Source organism: Doryrhamphus excisus, chromosome 7 (genome assembly GCF_030265055.1).
Source record: "Doryrhamphus excisus isolate RoL2022-K1 chromosome 7, RoL_Dexc_1.0, whole genome shotgun sequence".
In the NCBI taxonomy this organism is placed as follows: domain Eukaryota; kingdom Metazoa; phylum Chordata; class Actinopteri; order Syngnathiformes; family Syngnathidae; genus Doryrhamphus; species Doryrhamphus excisus.
Window position 1 is genome coordinate 8,380,397 of NC_080472.1, and position 14,761 is coordinate 8,395,157.

Here is a 14,761-nt window from a genome sequence, read left to right on the forward strand (position 1 = left end):
GGAAGTTTGAAGGAAAATGAAACATCAGCTTTATTGGGCGCCGTGATGTTTGATTTGACTTCCTGGTTTCCTTGACAAAACTTCATAAAGTCCTTGACAGTGCACCTCGGACATGGAATTATGTCTAAAAAACATGTTAGTAAAAAAATAAAATTAAAAAAAAAAAGTAATAAAATAAAAAAAATAAAGGTGTTTTTTTAATCATTAAAATGAATAAAATATTAAAGACCTAAAAAAATAAAAATGACGTAAATAAAAATGGATGGTGACCACTCAAGATCTGGTAGAGGCATACCCTCATGACCACAGTGAGGATAAGCGACATAGAAAAAGGATGGATGGATGAAAATACAAATAAAAATGACTTCAATAAAAGTACAAAAAATTAGTCATCAAAACTCAAGTGAAAAAAGTAAATAAATAAAAGAGTAATAATAATAATAATAGGAACAAATAATAATAAAAGTGACTTGAACAAGAGTTTTAAAAAGTATTCAAAATGACTTAAAAGTATTTTGAAAAAATGTAAAGAAATAAATGTGTAAAGTGTAAAAATAATAGCAATGAATATAAATAAAAGTGTAAAAATTATAGAAATTATATAAATAAAAGTGTAAAAATAATAGAAATAAAAGTGTAACGCAAGAAAATAAGTAATAAGTAAAAATGACTTAAAAGTACAATAAAACAAATGAAATTACTTCAAAAAAAATTAAAAATGCCTTCAATAAGTTTGTCAAAAGAATAAAAACAAATAAGTGTAAAAAATTACTTCAATAAAAGTTTTTTAATACGTAATAAAAATTATTTAAGTGTTAATTTTTTTTATAATTACAAAAGAGAAATAAAACCAACAAAAGTAAAAACTGAAAATGGCTTCCATAAAAGTGTAAAAACAATTGAAAAAACGAGTACAAAATGTCAGCATTAGCATGAAGCATGAGTAGGAGATGAAGAGGAGGGAGAGGAGATGAAGAAGAGTGGAGAGGAGATGAAGAGGAGGGAGAGGAGATGAAGAGGAGCAGAGAGGCATTTTTGCAGCAGATAAGTCAGCAACAGACGAATAAACCCGCCCGCCCATCTTTTCTTTATCTGGGCCTGCTGGGGGGCTGCTGATACGCCAAAGGATGCGCCACACCCCAGCCAGGGAGTGTGTTACCATGGAAACGCTCAGGTTCCTCCTAAGGATCTAACCCGGGTCCAAATAGAAAGGGAAATGTGTAGTTCAAGGACTCACATAGGAATGTTGAAAATGGGTCACTGGAGCTTCCTTGACTTAGTAGGACGGCCGGACGTCTTTTGACTTGACTTCCTAATGACTAAATCAAGTATTTCTAATAATTATGGCACTTTTTCTACAAATGATATTGTCTTATTTTGTACAAGTCATTTCTTACAAATCTTTGCAAATTGATTAAAAATCCGAATTCAACAAATATATATTTTTTTAAATATTACTAATTTGATATTTTATTATAAATATTATATTTAAACAGATACTTTATTGTCAAGCACATACGTATTCACAGCCTTTGCTCCTTTGGCAGCATATGCTCATACATTTGGAATAATAAATATTTCTTCATCATTTTATATAAATAATTATATATATATATATAGTATATTATTGGAAAGTTAATATTTTATTAAGAATAAAAATAAAATAAATCACACGCCCATAAGTATTCACAGCCTTCCTTTGGTATATTTTTTTTAACTTGGGCAAATAAACAAATATTTGTTGTATTATTTTATCATTTTATATAAATAATATATAGTTTATTGTTTCTAATTATAAATATTATATTTTAATAAATACATATTTTCATGAACAATACAAATAAAAAGAAATGACAGGCACATAAGTATTCTCACCCTTTGCTCTTTTTTGTGTCATAAATTTGAGCTCATAAAATAATAACAATTTCTTTCTATTAATAATTTTATATTAGTAAATATATTTATTAAAAATAAAAATAGACAAAACACTGTTTATAAACTCTTCAATAAATTTGGGATAGTGAAATAACAAAATAAATGTTTACTTTAATTAATAATTTCCTAATCAATCTTAATTGCATTAAATATGAGAGTAAAAATAAGTCATGAAAAATGACTAAATGAGAGGGACCTCCAGAAGTATTAACAGCCTTTGCTCTGCTGGTCGCCTCATTTCTTCTTCATTTCTTTCTCCAGCACCGTGAATACTTAGCAGACGTAGCGTAGAGAAAATGTTATTTACTTCATGCTTTTCCTTCTCCTGGTTTGCGATGGAAACTTGATAAGGTCAGAGATGGAGACGCGTGTGTGACAGATCCGCCCAAACACCCCAGATCCCATCCAATGGAGCAAAATCAGCCTAAATGCGCCCATCGTGGGGTGTCGGATGGGGGGGGGGGGGGGGGGGGGGTGTATGCTGACACCTTTATCTGGGAAAGCATCAAGCGTTCATCAGCAGCCTGTCAGGTCCTGCAACCGCTCGGCAACATTGGCATCGCCTTGAAAAGGCTAACTTTATTCAAGCAACAAACTGGCTTCAAAGCGCTTCAAATTGGCTTCAAACTGTTTCAAACTGGCTTCAACCCGCTTCAACCCGCTTAAAACCGCTTAAAACCGCTTAAAACCGCTTAAAACCGCTTAAAACCGCTTAAAACCGCTTCAACGCGATTCAAAGCTTTTCTAACTGGCTTCAAACAGGTTCAAAGTGCTTCAAAACGCTTCAAACTGGCTTCAAATTGGTTCAAAGCACTTCAAACTGGCTTCAAACCAATTCAAAGTGCTTCAAACTGGCTTCAAAGCGCTTCTAACTGGCTTCAAACTGCCTCAAACTAGCTTCAAACCGTTTCAAAGTGCTTCAAACTGGCTTCAAAGCGGTTCAAAGCACTTCAAACTGGCTTCTAAGCGGTTCAAACTGGCTACAACTCATTTCAAACTGGCTTCAGACCGGTTCAAAGCACTTCAACCTGGCTACAAACTGCTTCAAACTGGCTTCAAACCGATTCAAAGTGCTTCAAAATGGCTTCAAAGCGCTTTTAACTGGCTTCAAACAGCTTCAAAGTGCCTCAAACGAACTTCAAACTGGCTTCAAACCGATTCAAAGCACTTCAAACTGGCTTCAAAGCGCTTCAAACTGCCTCAAACTAGCTTCAAACTGGCTTGAACCGGTTCAAAGCACTTCAAACTGGCTTCAAACCAATTCAAAGTGCTTCAAACTGGCTTCAAAGCGCTTCTGTCTTCAAACTACTTCAAACTGGCTTCAAACCAGGTTCAAAGTGCTTCAAACTGGCTTCAAACCGTTTCAAAGCTGTGTAAACTTTTTTTTCTAAAATTTACAAAAAACCTCATAAATGTTCAACTTTTTAAATAATTTTACAATTGAAAATGTAAACATTTTGACTCGAATGAAAATGGATATTATTAATATGAACTCTGCTTCTTTTTACACATTTCTGATTTTGTTTCTTTCTAATTCAAGTCAATAATTTATGAGAATAAAAAAAGAAAAGGTTTTAAAAATAGTAAATTAAAAAAGTCATAAATGTAAAGAGAAAAAAACTAAAAGTACTAAAAGTGCATAAGAAAACTACAATTAAAAAAAGAAAAATCAGCAGTAATTTTACCAGCATAAGTCAACATATTTAATATGTTCATATTTTTAAATTAAAATAAAAATACAAATGTATGTTACAAAAACATATATTTTTTTTAAAGTTGGGAATTATTTCAATTAAAAATTGAAATGGAAAAAATTGTTGAGGGGAAAAAAAGTCCCGATTTTACAACAATAATATCATAATATTATGTGGAAAATAATGTCATTTTACTTACATAATATAATGACAGTCATGATACAACATAATAATATATAATTAGAAAAAATATATAATAATATAATTTTTGGAAAATGTTGTTGCTGAATCTTATAGGAATAAAGATATTGCATTTTTATGCTGATATCAGGCCGATAATTAGTGGTACCGATAATTAGTGGACATCCCTAGAATGAAGTGAAACTAGGATGGGAAGTAAACAAGGGGTGTGGACAAGCAGGTCAGGACGAGATAAGACAAAAAGTCCCGCCCCAGATGTCATGACGGCATGCTAATCAAGCGGGGGAGGCCCTTTAAGAAGAGGGGATTGAACAGGCGAGCCAGTTTGAAACAGCACGTGGACAAATATGCTGAATATAGAATGGGAGATTCTGCCGGAGCACATGTGAGTATTATTATTATTTCCTAGGAATCTGATGACTTGTGCCCCGGACAGGATATCATCTTATACTGTAAGTTCAATGAAGAGACACTACAGTATAGATGATGTACTATCCAGGGTGGCATTCCCTCATCTTGGTGGGGGGGGCATACTGTATGGATGATGCACACAAAGCAGAGGGGTGGCCGTCAAACCGTTACCATTACTGAGTTTTAGTAATGGTAAGGGTTCAATGGCTCTCGCTCAACATCGGCGCCACCCGGAGGCATGGATGTCCTTTTTATTCATATTCACCGTGGAAGATGCGCTGGAATGATGTGAAATAAAAGTTTTCCAATCAGACGTCTTCAAAGTGCTTGTATTGGGCTCGTTCGTGTGAGGCGTTCAAAGACTTTTCCTTCCATTCCGTCACTTCATGTGTTTATGTGTGCTTTATCTTCAGGGCGGACGAAAGGTGATGCTTTTTAAAGACAAAAATGTATTTTAGGTTCATTTCATAGCCATACTGGCAAAAAATATATATTATTAATCAAAAAATAGGCGTTTCAAAGCAATGTTTACGTATTTTTGTCCTAAAGTAAGCATTACAATGACCTTAGATAAAGTACATAGCAAAGGCATTGCCAGACACATTGATATGTCATGTTCCATACTCGCCACTAGGTGTCAGTAATGTTCCATCAGCCGCCGTAAGAAGACGGAAGTCAGCAAGAAACAACACGGAAATCTCACAATGCTAACATTATTGAGTCTATTATGTCTACTATGTTAGGTAATGTGAATGTAAAGGTGACTATGGGGGCGTTTTGTGTCTCCAGGGATAGAAATATGTTAAAAGCCGTTATGATGGGGTACTAAAGCGATGTTCTATGTTAATATTCCACTTAGAAAGGAATCCTACTTTGCGGCTATCGAGGGATTATTGTATTGAATTCTGACCCATTTCACATTCATACTGGGTAAAACGTATTATTAGTCAAAATAAGATATTTCCTTTTTTTACCCCAAATTAAACATTTTCAAGCATAAAACTGACCTACATCTTGTAGATAGCAAAGGCATCGGACGCTCATTTGACATGTAGTATTTTTTACTCGTCGGTAGGTGTCACTAATGTACCATTAGCATAGACCCAAGAAGACCCGGAAGTAGAGAGGAAACACGGAACGCTCCCACGGCTAACGTGTGTGAGTCTATATTATGTCTTAGTTTGTATTATTTTATCTGCTACTGATGTCGAGATGAAGCCTTATGAGGCTTTAGGACCATTTCAATCAGTTGGTTCGAAAAAGGGTTCATTTCTTGACATTTCATGTGCACACGCCCCCCCTGCTGGCCTGCGATAACAATTACAGACAGCTGCAGCTTCGTGTGTGACGATTGAATCCAGATATCTGTCTGGGCTCTTGGAAATGACCAAGTACTACAAACAAATGTATGACCAAATAATTCATCGACAAAGTGTATGATAAAATATATGAAAATATGCTGTCAATGCTTGTGTCTAAAAAATACATGTACATTAAAAAAATGGTCTTTATTTGTTTTTTTTGCTGGATGCAAGCAGTCATTCCTGTCCAATACCGGCAAAGTGGCCACAATATTAGGTACATCTATTAGGTCTCATTCATTCAGCTGGGAAGACATTTATTTATCTTATTGTATTTATCTTATTTATTTAAATAAGATAAATGTATCTTATTTTATTTATCTTATTTATTTAAATAAGATAAATAAATGTCTTCCAAGTGCACGACATCATACTTTAATGGCTTTATTTAAATGGCATGGTGGGCACAGCTATAAAAACATTACACCACCAAAAGTGAGCGTTATTATCCCTTTGGGTGTTGTATTGGATCTCATTTGAGGGGGCAAATTAGATTTATTGGTTACATAAACGCATCTATGAAGCACCTCTTTATGCATCCGTGTCCCTCCCGAGTCCGGGTCCCGCAGGCAGGAAGCTACTCCCATCATTTCTTCTCGTCATCCCTTCGTCATCTTCACTGAGAGCCTGAGCTTGACCTCCTTGAGGAAGATGTGCGTGAGCTGCTCGCTCGTCTCCTGGGCGATACGTGCGACCATCTGGCCCGCAGTGCCGATCACCATCCGCTAAAACAGTAGCAGATCGCCACCAATACAGTTGGACCGCCACAGATAGAGTTGGCTTTACTAGTCTACATCATTACACAACCCCAGCCGCTTTTTAGCACACGTCATAGCACAGCTGACTCGGTTGTGCTGTTATGTAACTCATTTCAAATTGACTTTACTCATCATGTCTTCCTGCTGGAAAATGTTGAAACTGCTATCAAACTGCTTTCTATTTATGTTACGATGACAAATAAAGCAACCATAATTAAACTCAGAAACGTTCGCTTACCAAATGAGTTTCCTTCTTGGTGTGAATTTTCACCAAAATGTTCAGCTGTCCGTTTTCATCCTCTTGCCAAAGCTCAACAGACTGAAACAGACAAGTTAGAACCCCATTAGCTCTACACACGTCTCAGCTACAGTGACAATAACGTTTTTACCTTTGGCTAACAATCCAGACTAAAACGAATGGAGTGCCTTTGAATGCCTTATATTTCTATTTGACTTTGCTTGAAAAATGTGTACAATTTGGTTAAATGTGCATATTTTGGACTAAAAATAGGCCGTATTTTCACCTGTGTAATGGCATACGGCACCTCCTGCGGAAGGTGCTCTAGAAGCTTCTCCCTGATGATGTTGGTGCACAGTTCCTCTGGACTCTGGTCAGTCAGGACCTCGCTGTGGTACTGCCACGACCCACTTTTGGCTGCAAGTATTAAGTAACTCTGGAACACAAAGAAAGGAGCGGCTGTGAGTAAAAGTTTGGACGTCAGTGAGATTTACTCTCATTCCATCACCTTCAGCGTCTCCACATCCTCTCTGTCCACGGATGAGAGCATGAAGACATCCTTAAAGCCGGCCCAGCCCTTCTGGGTGCTCAGTGCCTTCAGGTGCTCTTTGTCCAACGCAGTCCTGTCTCCATCGGCACCGTCCTCAAACACGGCGGCGTCCTCGTCCTGGAACTCTTCAGAATCCCGCTCGGGACTCTTCTCAGCCCACGGGGGCTTGATCGAGCGTCTGACATGCAGTCGGCGGCCGTTCACGACTCCGCATGTCAGCTCTCCTGTGATGTCCAGCAGCCTGTCTTTCGCCTTCACCTTGTCCACCTTTTATGACGGAAGAAGAAATGGGCTTCATTTGTTTCGAACATGCTTGGCAAGCTACACCAAGGAGCATCTTGTGCTTCCGTTTAAGGTTTAACGTGCTGGGAAAGCAATAGGCAGAAGCACAGCTTATTGAATGGGTGGATTTTATTTGCTGCTGTTTGTGGTCATGGTAATGGTTTTATTTCATTTGAACATGCATCAGATTACAATTGAGTGCATCCCATAATCAGTTCACAGTTCTACATGTCCAAAAGGAGTAGGAAGAAGCAAAGCTTATTAAATCCTACCCCTCCATCTGGTACTTTTACAATCAGTAACTGTTACATTTGTAAACAAAATGGACACATGTACATTTGTACCTGTGTCCTTTCTGCTGTTACCAAACAGCATTATTTTAGTTTTATTTAGGTTCAAGGACAATCTATTATTATCAAACCATCTTTTTAGTGTGACCATTTCTTCTCTGACCTTTCTAATGATTTTGTCTGTACTCCCTCCGGAAAAAAAGCAGTGGTATCATCCGCAAATAATACCAGCTTTAAGTCTTTCGTGTTGTTTATTGTTGTTTATTTATCTTAAATTGCACTGAACAGGAAGTCACCGTTCGCACATTTCATGCTCTGTAAACAGCAGTTAGCGGCGATGAGCTGACAATACTGCGATGCAGGTCAACATAAGCGGACCGCTTTGGGTGTCAAATGACGTTGACACAAACGGTTTAAGCGGGGACGTGGCTGGAAGCAGCGGTTTGAGGCTCGCACACCGTGCACCTCTTTTATTTCACGGCTTCACCCTATCATGGTTTTTAATGATGGATAAAATACAAGTTATACAAGTAAATGCAACTATAGGGGTGTTATTTAATGTCTAGAGGGCTCTAACAGGTTTTCTCTGCTCTAACTATAAATGATTATAAATAAGGAATACTATGCGTTGATATTTATTTCTCAGAGTCGTGTCTGGAGTGATTTAACCAGGATAAACGAGGGATTACCGTGTATAGTAATGTCATATTTTTGTTCGGGGGTATTTTATTCTAGGACAAGATACCTTATTGAGGACGAGCACTGCTGGGATGTCCGGGTGTCTTGCCAGGCATTTCAGCACCTCAAAGTCCAGCCTTTTGCACATCCATCTGTCTGACACATCCACCATGACCACCACTGGGAAGAGACAGCGTTACAGGGATTACCCTTTGATAGTCATGCCTTTTATTTACTTCATTGAGGAACGCGGTCCCCCCCAAAAAAACTGCAGCCCATACTTAAGTCGGCCTCTGTCACCGTGCTCCAAGGATCCAGAAGCAAAGATTTCTCCAGCTGGTGTCTGTCAAGGTGATAATAATAATAATAATAATAATAGGTGATAAGAGTCATAACCCGCATAAAATGACATTTCTTTCAAGCAAAAACAGAAAAGCACCTTTTGACTTTTGATTGAGTGGTGAGGCCTGGAGTGTCCAGTAAAACCTGAAAAGGAACATGTTAGCATCAGCATATGGGGGGTTCAAACAGCATCAAATACAAAGTCTTACTATCTGGGTGTCTTGTTCTGTTAGGACCCCCAGGGACCGTTTCCTGGTTGTATGCACTTTCTTGGACACGGCAAACACCTTTGATGGAGAGAGATGTCGGACTTTACAATAGTACAAAAAAAGTTACAAAAGTATGGGGAACATTTTTAGCCTGGTTAAAAAAAAATTAAAATAAAAAATAAAATGATTATGTACAGTAATCCCTCATTCATTGTGCTTACTTGGTTCCTGACTCGAGTGTGATAAGTGAATTTCTGCAAAGTAGGATTGCTTTATTTATAAATGGAATATTTTTGTATTTAAGCCATAGAACATCTATTCATGACCTTCTATTTTGTTACATTATTAGAGACCTCTAAACAGGAAATAACACCCCTACAGTCACCTTTACATTCATAATACCCAATATAGTAGACATCGTAACAGAAAACACGACACTGCTTACTGCAGGGGTGCGCAAACTCCGGCCCGGGGGCCCGTTGCACCAAGCGTTTGAATCCGGCCCACCAGTTGCTTTCTAAGTATTTCAACTTTTAACATACAAAGTCGGATGTCTTATTTAGTAAAAAAAAACACAAAACAAAACTATAAAATAAAAATACATAGTTTGATGTGATCTGATGTTTAAAGTGCTCCTGAAAAAAGGGACATGAGATCATACAGCCAATAGTATTACACTTTTACAGATAAAATTAGACAAATAATTCAAGGAAAATTATAAGCATAAAATAGTGTGTGTGTTAAATATATGTTCTGGCCCCCCGGACAATTTTGTTAACTCAATGCCTCCCACGAGTCAAAATATTTGCCCACCCCAGCTTACTGCGTTGCTGTAAATGTGTTCCAGCGCTAGTAGAGCTGAGTGGCGGACAGACAGGAAGTGATGTGGAGGGTTGAGAGTTGAGTTTTAGTGTGGCGTGGGTTATGGCCGCAACAGTAGCTGTTGCGAGATATTTCAAACCTGCAATGAATGTGTCTCAGCACATATTACAGAAACATTAGCGACACCCAGCGACCAGCGTAGAATACTACATATCTTCACAACATCATTGTGTTTTTATTTTACTTCATTTAGTCATTGTTATGCTTGAAAATGCTTAATTTAGGCAAAAAAAAACTTCACATTTGCTTGCGTATGCCAAATGACTAATAACAGGCCATATGCAACCACAAAACAAAATAAATATGCTAGGACAACGTTATGCTAGCCATAGCATTTCAGTATGTGGAATCAAACTATGGAATGGATTGAGTAAGGACCTCAAACAATGCACAACGATGAGCCAATTCAAGAAACAATACAAGCAGTTGATGTTTGCTAAATACAAGGATGAAGAGTCTTGAACCAGTCATGATGTGCTATATATATCACTATATTGACACTTACTATGGTACCCATTATGGCATTGGATGCTCATATCACCTTCTACTTCGGTATGTGACAAAAAATAAAAATAAAAATGAAAAAAATAAAATAAAATAACAATAAATAAATAAAGCAAAAAAATAAAAAAAATAACTTAAAAAAACTTTTTAACTTAAAAAAAATGATATTAGGAAAGCAGGAAGTGAACAAATGTAACAGTTACTGAAAGTAAAAGTACCAGATGGAGAGGTAGGATTTAATAAGCTTTGCTTCTTCCTACTCCTTTTGGACATGTGGAACTGGGAACTGATTATGGGATGCACTCAATTGTAATCTGATGCATGTTCAAATGAAATAAAACCATAATTAATGAACATATTTATGATAGAGTGAAGCCATTAATTCAATGCGCCAAAAGGCGGGGAGGGATTACTGCAATCTAATTCTCAACATTTTCTTTGTTCGTAAGTAGATAATTACATTAGTAGGGAACGTCCTGGAGTAAATGTTACCATTCTTTCTGCCTTCCACTTTAAGATCAAGACAAAGTGCACGGTGTTTAAAGGACAATTCAAAAGACACACCTTTCTGCCAAGAAGCTGGTTGGACAACGTGGATTTCCCGGCATTGGGGGCACCAATTATGGCCACTTTCAAAATCTTGGCATTTTTGGGCTGATTGGGACATCTCAGCAGCAGCGACATGTGTTCACCTAAAGGGAAAATTCAAAGATCAGACGCACATGGTGCTGGGCATGCTGGAGGCATCAGATGGCTTACCGTTGTCTGGAGGAACGCAGGCGGGGAGGCGATAAGAGCCGTCATCTGCCTCTGCGGGGCTGCCTTTCAGCAGCGTGTTTAGAAAGGCCTCTGATGTAATAAAACAGGCTGGAGTGAAGAGAAAGGAGTCGCCTCTTCCACAGTTTCCTGTAAAGACACCAGCGCCTCCATTACTGCACTGGCAGGAAAAAGGAGCATAGGATGGATGTGTATCAAATGGAGTACTTCCGGCAGCGCACCTCCATATGAATACTACTCCATGTACACTGCATACTTCATTCATTCCTTCCTGGACAAAGGCTGGTCGTCTCTACTCTAACCTACTGTCATTTTCCAAAAAAAGAAAACTTTATTTCTCCTATTATGACTTAATAAAAAGAAACTAAAACTGTATTCATTATTTAATAGTTCAACCCTGCTACTAAAATGACATTTTTTGTCACCCAAGTATTACTTTATTTATTTTATTATTTGTTAGTATTTTGACTTGACTTGAATTACAGCAGTTTTTCACATTTCTGACAGTTACTTTTTTTTATTTCAACATTCTTAATGTACATTTTCTTCTCATAATATTATGACAATATTGCGTTGAGTATTTTCACCTTATTCCAATAATAATATCACTTTGTTTTGTCTTATAATACCATGCTACTTGTTGATGTGCTCTCATTTCATTTTGTTTGTTAAAATGTTATGATTTATTTGTTCATTTTGGTATCACGTGACTGTGATTAGGGAACTGCCCACATGCTCTAATTAATATAAAACAGGTGAGCCCGTGTGTGCGGGTGCTTCACTCAGCACTGAACAACGTGTGCCGTGTGTTATGTGCGTTTAACGTTTAACGTTGGGTAAAAGAACTCTGCTAACACTACTAAAATGACATTTTTTGTCACCAAAGTATTACTTTATTTATTTTATTATTTGTTAGTATTTTGACTTGACTTGGACTTTAATTATATGACTGTATTCTCTGAAAATTACAGCATTTTTTCACATTTTTGACACTCTTTTTTCTAGCTATTTAAACATTCTTAATGTACATTTTCATCTAATAATATTATGACAATATTGCCCAGAGTATTTTCACCTTATTCCAATAATATTCTAACTTTTTATCCAGCCTAAAAATGACAACTTTGTTTTGTGTTATAATACCATGATACTAAAATGACATTTTTTGTCACCAAAGTATTACTTTATTTATTTTATTATTTGTTAGTATTTTGACTTGACTTGGGACTTTAATTATATGACTGTATTCTCTGAAAATTACAGCATTTTTTCCACATTTCTTAAAGTACATTTTCTTCTCATAATATGACAATATTGCCCAAAGTATTTTCACCTTATTCCAATATTGGAACTTTTTCTCCAGCCTAAAAATGACAATAATACTTATATGTATAATAATGTATTACAACTTGCCTGAAGACTGCTGGGGTAGGCTCCAGCACCTACTGCGACCCTCATGAGGATAAGCGGTAGAAAATGAATCAATGAAAGAATAAACTTTTTTGTTTAATATTTCAACTTCATGTTGCTAAACTTTTCATATTACACTGTCATTCTCTTTTTTTTGCATTTTTCTAATTAAATTATAACTTTTTACATTTAATATTCGGAATGTGCAGCCACAGGCGGCAAATATCCCCAAGCCACACATTGGACAAACCTGTTTTAGACAACAAATACCTTTTTCCATCAACACATTTACGTACGTGTGAACAAATGAACAATATATAAATATAACACGATAAGACAATGTAACACAATGACAAATAAAGATGTCATCTTACTAGTATGGTTCCTGTAGTGATACTACCCTTTCTAACAATACGAGCCCGCCCGTGCGTCTAAAGCACTCACCACGCACTTAACACGCACTCTCAATTCTAAGTGGAAGTGCGTGAATAGAAGCACGGGCTGCTCTCTTTGAATAAGTATACTATGTTCACTTCGTTATTCAAAGGATCGACTATGTCGTCGTGCACTTGCCGGAAATGACGACCGCAATACTTCCAGGCGTTCTCCTCTTTTTCGCTGCTTTTAAATTGTGAATCGCTGTCACCACTCTATTTACCAATTTCTGAGCGTATGAAAGTTTTTGTGTGACACAACCTTAACACCGGGTTGTTTGTACATGTACCTCGCCTGAATGCCATAATCTATCGAAACGCACCTTTCTTGAGAAGCCGTGACGCAGGTTCAGGTTCCTGGCGAGCAGACGCGACGAGCCGTCTGGGGAGGACAACCGCATCCCTGCATAAACGCCAGCACAGTCTGAGCGCCATGACACGTTATTGTGTATTTAGAACCACATATGACAACAGACTAATAAGCTGCGTCGTTCGTTGGTAGTCACAATGTTGTCAACATGGGGGACGCCATGTTTATATGACCAACGAGGCACAACTTCCGGTTTTGAGGTGACTTATTCATAGGACTGCCCCCTAGCGACGGACATTGTAACTGCAGGAAAATACTTCAAATATGCCCAAACTTCAATGCGGTCACCACATTGTCACCTTTAGTCACGTTGTCGCTACATTGTTTTGATTTGTTTTTATTTCTTTATTACACACGCGCACATGTATACATATAGCAAAGTATGCATAATTATATCAATAGTGATGACGCATGTGAAGACTGATCAAAATAGTTCACGAAAAGGAAAATCCTCTTTAGGCTTCATTTGCTCTACTATGCTATCTACTGGACAAAATTTATAAAACAGGCAGTTTTTTAAATTAAAATATTTTAATTTCTAACGATACTATAATTACATTATTAATTGTTGACAATTTACAAACACACAAGCGCTGACAGGAAGTGTGCACGCATTCAAATGGATGACAGTGTTCAAAGGTTGCGTCTTTGTGAAGGATAGAGCGTCTTTAACGATGAATCACGTTGCGCTGCAGTCATTTGTCTCCGTCTTCTCCCTTGAGTGTACAAAACAGAGGTGGCCCCGGGGGGGGGGGGGGGCAGTTACGACGATGTTGGCGTGGATGTGTCATCCATGCTGGATGTTAAAAAAACACTGCACCGTCATGCAATGCTGTGGTATACTGGGCTGTCAACCTGCAGCTCTTTTTGGCTGTACATTTGACCGATATCATCACGTAGTTAGACATTTCTCATGAAAAAAGGCATGAAAAAAAGCCTTTAAAAAAAACAAAACAAACATTTGTACATTTTCAGGGCCGCAAATCTGAATTTGGCAAATGTGTGGCGATCCACTGTAGCGTAATCCCTTGTTTATCCCAATTCATTGATTCCAGACCCAGGTGTGATAAGGTAGTACAATTCCTTACTTATACATGGAATATCTTAATCGAAACCCTGTTTATGACCTTCTAAATATATATTTTAACATTATTAGAGCCCTGTAGACATGAAATAACACCCCTATAGTCACGTTTACACTCATATTACCTAATATAGTAGACATACTAAGAGAAAATATGACATTACAAGAGAGTATAGACTAAGTATATAGAGAATATAGACTGTGCAGAAACAGGATGAAGGAAAGGAACGTCCTTTCCTTCATCCTGTTTCTGCACAGTACAATTGTCTCGTCAGTGTAACATTACTGACACATGCAACTGCATGGTAACTGCATGCAAATCATCAAATAAAAAAGAATATTGGTTCGACA

The 14,761-nt window shown here is 37.3% G+C and overlaps 1 protein-coding gene across 1 annotated transcript; it reads right to left on the reverse strand.

Annotated features, from left to right (window-relative positions):
• Nucleotides 1-5,730: 5,730 nt before the first annotated feature.
• On the reverse strand, nt 5,731-13,512 carry eral1 (Era-like 12S mitochondrial rRNA chaperone 1). Its single transcript, XM_058077620.1, has 11 exons — nt 13,280-13,512; nt 11,095-11,241; nt 10,900-11,027; nt 8,950-9,027; nt 8,838-8,884; nt 8,680-8,741; nt 8,466-8,578; nt 7,107-7,415; nt 6,885-7,034; nt 6,599-6,679; nt 5,731-6,327 (listed from the first exon to the last, which is right to left on the reverse strand). The coding sequence occupies exons 1-11, from the start codon at nt 13,389-13,391 to the stop codon at nt 6,202-6,204; spliced, it is 1,353 nt and encodes a 450-aa protein (XP_057933603.1). The 5' UTR covers nt 13,392-13,512; the 3' UTR covers nt 5,731-6,201.
• Between the last annotated feature and the right edge of the window lie 1,249 nt (nt 13,513-14,761).